This window comes from Penicillium expansum (genome assembly GCF_000769745.1).
Source record: "Penicillium expansum strain MD-8 chromosome Unknown contig8, whole genome shotgun sequence".
Lineage (NCBI taxonomy): Eukaryota > Fungi > Ascomycota > Eurotiomycetes > Eurotiales > Aspergillaceae > Penicillium > Penicillium expansum.
The window spans coordinates 142-6,493 of record NW_015971309.1 but is presented as its reverse complement, the minus strand read 5'-3'; the positions used below and the strand labels follow the sequence as shown (position 1 = coordinate 6,493).

The 6,352-nt window shown below is 46.4% G+C and overlaps 3 protein-coding genes across 3 annotated transcripts; 1 reads left to right on the top strand and 2 right to left on the bottom strand.

Annotated features, from left to right (window-relative positions):
- Positions 1–638: 638 nt before the first annotated feature.
- Positions 639–1,613, top strand: PEX2_002820 (Short-chain dehydrogenase/reductase SDR; the record flags this gene model as incomplete). Its single annotated transcript, XM_016737560.1, has 1 exon — positions 639–1,613. One exon carries the CDS (start codon positions 639–641, stop codon positions 1,611–1,613), a length of 975 nt encoding a protein of 324 aa, XP_016598616.1.
- A 329-nt stretch (positions 1,614–1,942) lies between these two features.
- PEX2_002810 (uncharacterized protein) lies at positions 1,943–2,560 on the bottom strand (the record flags this gene model as incomplete). The annotated part of the gene is made up of 1 exon (XM_016737559.1): positions 1,943–2,560. The coding sequence occupies one exon, from the start codon at positions 2,558–2,560 to the stop codon at positions 1,943–1,945; it is 618 nt and encodes a 205-aa protein (XP_016598615.1).
- Positions 2,561–4,501: 1,941 nt separating this feature from the next.
- Positions 4,502–5,178, bottom strand: PEX2_002800 (uncharacterized protein; the record flags this gene model as incomplete). Its single annotated transcript, XM_016737558.1, has 2 exons — positions 4,502–4,590; positions 4,782–5,178. The coding sequence occupies 2 exons, from the start codon at positions 5,176–5,178 to the stop codon at positions 4,502–4,504; spliced, it is 486 nt and encodes a 161-aa protein (XP_016598614.1).
- Between the last annotated feature and the right edge of the window lie 1,174 nt (positions 5,179–6,352).

The following is a 6,352-nucleotide window of genomic DNA, read 5'->3' as shown; positions in this document are numbered from 1 at the left end:
GGCCGATGAGAGGGTATCAATGGACATGCTGGGTCATTCAAGATTTGGGTTTCATCAATGCCTGTCCCCCCTCCTATCTCCATGGACACGACTTTCATATTCTAGCACAAGGCTGAACATATACCTCTGCAACCAAACTAAGCCGCAAGAATCCACCTCGATGGGATACAGCCACAATGGTCGGTTCTAGATATATCGTCATTGCATTCCAGAACAGTAATCCAGGGTACGCATCAAAGTCCACTTTTTTCAACTCACTAAGGCGGGTTTAGATCCTGGCTCATGAATTTCCACATGACCTGGGACATGAGCTAGAATTTAGCGCTGCAATTTGTGGAGCACTAGTTGGATATACCGGAGTTGGTCGCCTGTTTCGGCTGATTTTGAATCAACTTGTGCGATTTGGCTAAGCATGATAGTTCTGGAATTTAATGATTAACCCACAAGGATTTAGGGCAAGCAGGTTGTTGATATATGGGCCATGTACATGCGAGGTGGTATCCGTATCTCTTCGGTGAATATCGAGGGCAAAACGGAGCAAGAGGTTCGGTGGGAAATGGAATTTCATCTTTATTCCTACTGCCTCTTTCACATCTGCTCTAGCTTCCATGGATAAAACAATTCAATATTTCAACAGTATGGGAGTCACCTGGTCGCAGATTTTCCCGCCCCCTCCTATTCTGACCGAAGCCAATCTACCCAGTCAGAAAGGTAAAGTCTTCATCGTGACTGGAGGCTATTCGGGAGTTGGTTTTGAACTATGCAGAATTCTTTATCGAGTAGGGGGAACAGTCTATCTCGCCGGTCGGTCTGAAGAAAAAGCATTGGATGCGATTGCGAAGATCAAAAGCTTGTGTACCCCGACTTCCCAAGGAGGAAACATAATTTTCCTCCCTCTATCGCTAGACGACCTAAGAACCATAAAGCCTGCAGTGAAGAGATTTACCACAGCTGAATCTCGTCTGGATGTTTTATTCAACAACGCTGGTGTCTCTTACCCTCCTCAAGGGACGTCGCCCCAGGGCCACGACATGGAATTGGCAACTAATTGTCTCGGGCCGCATCTTTTCACTCAGCTTCTTTTGCCGATACTACGGCACACGGCTATAATTACACCTATCGCCAGTGTACGGGTCATCTGGACAGCGTCGATTGTCTTTGATGCATTTGCGCTTGAGACTGGGATAGAGCTTGCAGAACTATTTCAGAAAGACGCAGACAAATCACGCAATTATCTCAACACCAAAGTGGGAAACTGGTTTTTGGCAGATGCCCTCGCCAGCCAGATTGGTGGAGATGGGGTATTAAGCCTGGTGCAGAACCCAGGGAATATCAGGACAAACATTATGCGCCATAGTCAGGCTCTTGTCCCTTTGATGCTTGGGCCGTTCCTTTATACCCCTAGGTTTGGGGCATATACTGGAATCTGGTCGGCTTTTGCGAGTGATCTGAAAATTGATGATGGGGGAAAGTATATCTTGCCCTGGGGGCGTATGCACCCGTGCCCAAGGGAGGACTTATTGCAAGCTATGCAAGGGAAAGAAGAAGGGGGCACTGGGGTTGCAGCGGCGTTTGTACAGTATTGCGATAACCAGATCGCAGCGTTTCTATAGTTACTTTATACTTCTTTGAACTTGGGCCTACTCTCGGGAGATAGTGAAAAAAGCGCGTTCATTGATGAGCCGAAAGCTCTAGTCTGAATTTCGTGTTGAATTTTACATGCTGGTATTTAGATATTTGCCAGTACCTGACCGGAGATCATTTGGGTCTTTGTCTTGTCAACAGACACTAATAAAACAGAATTCCTTTCAAGCTGTCGAGGGTTTTTGGAATCCTCAGATCTCCCTTCTCAGAACTTGATCCCATAAACAGAGCAACATAATTCAACAAAGATTACAATGCAACGCCAGCAGATTAAACCTAAAAATACAACCAGTACCGATCATTCTTCCTGCTCCTGAAGTGTCCACAATGTAGAGCTCGGCTTTCTCCATGCGCGCGGTTGTTCAGAATGACACCTCCGATGTCGCCTTTCAGCCATGAATCTTGCTGCGTCAACCCCAGACACAGACGACCTCTCCATGTCCGAGTCCGAGCAAACAGCCTGCTCAGCCACATAATGCGGTGTTATCATGCCAGGAATTGTATACAGATCACCAGAGCCCATATTTGAAGGGACAACAAATAAAGATTGAGTCTTGTTCAAGGGCGGCCGACGTGTCAACCGACGTATAACACTCCGGTATACCTGTTTCGTCTGACCCAATGACCCCGACACCGAGCTCTGATTACTCCGTCCCTTGGCGGACGATCGGAACCAGAGCCGAGGCATTCGCTTTGGTTGACGGGAAAGTTCTGGCATTCCCATATCATCGCAAAGAAACTGTTCTGTACTAAAGGGAGCCGCCCTAGTTCGCTGAAAAGATAGTGGGATGTAGGTTGCGGGGCCATTGCCTAGCTTCGATACATGGATTTCTAAACCGCGCGGCTCACGCATACACAGTTCTGAGCCGCAGTGAGGCCATGTATGGTGCCTTCTGTGGTGACGGATATGTGGCATATTGGAGAGGAGGAGATGAGAGAAGAGTTAGGTTGGGTGAAAATGGGATAGTAGTGAAATTATCCCATATTCGTGATGTATAATCGAAGCGAGATTAAGATAAACTATATCAGATAAACAGGGATTTGTATTTGCCCAGCAGAACGCAGCTTTATAATGCCTGTGAGTAATCTTTTTAAATAACTTGCACGTGCAGAGCACTACATTACTCAGAGGCTTTCGCGGGTGACCGAAGACTCATCTGCGAGAGAAAATGACCTAGGCGCATAGATATTGAAATGTCGGAAATCTGGGGGTTCAAGATTCAGGTGTTGCCAGCAGATGAATGAGGAAACACAGAGAAAGAAAGAAAGAAATAACAACTTTGAGTAAGTGTAGTGCTAAGCACCTTTTGCACGAATATCAATGATTTTGAATTCTCATTTTGAAATAGAATCTCTTGCCATTTCGCCCAAGGGAATGACCTTCTAACCTGATATGGTCAAGAGGGAGGCATATTGTCCCATGACAGCAACGGCCCGACAAGAGACCGGCGTTGTACTTTATCATATGACTCAAAGGATCCACCTATAATTTTTGATGGTTACATTTTTTTGATCCGAGAGATAATTTGTAAGCTTGACTGGTTATACACTTATATGGGCTAGAAGTATACTTTGGTACACGAGCGACTCACATAGCGAAGGCAAGTACCGGATACTTGCGAACACCTCAACTTGACAGAAACTTAGAGTATACCCTAATGCGCACTACAAATGATCAGAAAATCTTATATCAGACATTAGTCTATTCGAAAAAAGACAAAAGCCAGCCCCCACCATCTACCCCACCCAATATAGGCGTATGCCGTAAGCGGGAATTTCACGCACAAAATGATCATTGGCCGCTAATATGTACAGGGGTCTTACTTCACTAAATTAGAAAGTCGATCTGTCTAGTATAGATAGGGTATAAATATCTAGATGCTTGAACTGAATATGTATCTATCCCGATTGAGCCCTGCCTTCTTCTGGTGGCATCCTTTGTTTTATTTGTTATTGTTATTTTTGAGTAGGCGATGAGAATATGTCTCTTTGCTTAGAAACCTAATCATCTATATTCTCTACGAGACTCTTTAGTATGCATGTAAGTGCATTTGCCCCGCTTATGTACTTTCTACGCAAACACCGTGAATATATTAAAGTAAACAGTAACGTCACCAGGGTCCATTCTGTTTATTTGATCCCACCAAGCGTATTCATTTACTCTCCACAGAAAGAAAGTTAGACATATCTCAAGTGTTATTTTTTGTAGTTTATGCATTGTAGTATGTCGGATGCTTTTCTCATGCAAGGCATTATTTGAAGGAGAATCAAGATAATCAGACAAGTACCGAATTCACTCAAAACGAGAACACTCTTCCAGGTGATCATCATGACCCAGGGAAAAACCTCGGAGGTTGGGCGAGATTCTGATTCAAGCTCGGGGTTTGCTAAAAGCCCGGTGACCCTAGAAGGCTATGCCTAGGAAGGATAATGGCCCGAGTCTCTTAATATGAACCGAGGTAGAAGGATCATGATTTGTTCTAAATCCCGTGTTATATCTGCATCTAAATTAAAAACCAGCAGCAATTAACATTTGGGTCAGCTTGGGTTAGTGTATGCGCTAATAGATACGGAATACAGGAAAACCCATCCGAGACCAGGGGTAGGCGGCGCTAAAAACCATGTAATGGGGAGTATGCATGCAAAAATTGATCGAGAAAAAGTGGATATAGTTGACGGATTTGTATTTGTTTCAAAAGAAACTTAGGAACTACTCTCCTTCCCGTGGCAAGAAACCAAAAAAACCAAAAAAACCCCCCAAAAAACCCTTCCAAGGTTCTGGTACTGGTCAAACATGAACAACGCCGGAGATCTCGAACTAAAAAAAAAAAAATGAAGAATGCTATATGTTCTTCAGTCACGCGCGCTGCCACGCTGCAATATCCGCAGCGGAGATATCCAAATTTTCAGTCGTGAGCCGTTGAAGTCGTGCCACCTGAGTGGGAGCTAGAGTTTTTGAGTATCAGCAAGAGTCCGAAAGGGGCGAGCATGAGGGGCTAAATGTTGACCGGAAAGGGGAAAACGTCATGGCGGAAGAGGGGCAGATTCGAAAAGAACGGGAAAGAAGAAGAGAAATAGGAAAAGGGGACGCGGAACAAAACAAAAACCATCAAAAGCAAGGAAGGGGATTGACCCACTCGGCCGTTGGGCAGCTGCACCGGCGTGCACATGGATGATCGTCGAATCAACATACTCCTTCGTTACAACGCCGTTGTACGAAGCTGCACTAAGCATCACCCGCAGCCGGAACTTGCCTGGCTGCGAGATAGTGAGTGGGCTGAGTTTTGCATATCCGCTCATTGCGTTATCGGTTCGGCTCCGCACGCTCGCCGTGAGATTCCCACTCAAGCCAATGGCAGCTCCTGTGCCGGCTTCGTCGCGGAGGGAGGCGCTCACGACAAGGTGCTGCACATTTTGCGCCGGTGTCCCGATTGGATTCACGGCAATGACTACAGGGATAGTGAAGGGGGAACCAGGCTGGGCGGCTGTTGGGGGGGTTGTCTCGAAGGACAGTGTGAATTCACGGCCGGCCATTTTCGTTTTTTTTGTTGGGCAGTATGGTGCTTTGGAATAGACGAGTTGCGTTGGATCACTGGTTGATAGAAAAAAGAGTTTAAAGATTGAAGATCTACTTCAATCAAATCGAGAAGCAATAGGGGCGGCGAGATCGTGCAACTATAACCATGAAGTATAATTCAATAAAATCTGGGTGGAAGAGAGGCAATAATAGTAGGAAGAATGATTGGTGAGGTGGATGGATACGAGAATCGGGTCAAGCATAAACATGGCCGTACCCAGGCCTTCATATACCTCATGGCGCCGAGAATCAATAACGGACATACTTTGGACCCATAACCTCAATTGTGTGGTAAGCCCACGAGAATATCGCCACCATCCAAAAGTACAGGATTAGCCTAGGCGATGGTCGGCGACCAGGTACCTGGGACGACCAAGGGAGCCACCATGCCTGCAGAGCCAATATTTGTGAGCTCAATAACAGGTCTGCTCGGCATACTGCAGGATCCTTACAGCAGCACGTTCCGGCAACGGAATCGAACAGTGGGGCGATTGTTGTTCATGTTTTAGCTGATCGACAGATACGCGTCCTAGTATAATATCAGGTGTGGAGCATGTACGAGATCTGTGAGATCGAACATGCACTGCATGAGATCTGAAGCTAGTGTTAGGATCGACCCCGGGTTCCCTCACGACAGGGGTTCCACCGTGATCTGGAGCTTCCGGTTTGGCCCTTTCGCCATTTCGTGCTTTCGCCCACGGACCCTGATGGACCCGAGGTCGCCCGTGTAACCCTGGTACATCTGACAGGAAAATAGCCGGCACGCATGTCTAACGTTCATGTGTGAAGATAGGAGTAATGAGACATAGGACCTCAAGGGAATGGGGTGGTGCCTTAGGTGGTGTCTTGAAGCCTATTGTTTCAATAGTTCCGTGCACGGATCAAGTAGTAGGTTCATGCCCAACGTTATTTCGTCCCTATCGCAGGGTTGGTGCCTTATAATTCGGCTACTAACATCTGGTGAGTCGCAAGTGTCCTGGACCCTTCTTGTTCGATGTGGCGCACCACTAGTATGCAAGTATCTCATCTTGGTCATACATATGGAGTAAGTTTGTTATGGAGGTGCCTACCCCTACCTAGACCTAGTTGGACATGATCCCCGAGTCGGATGAAAGAAAAACAGCAGACCGC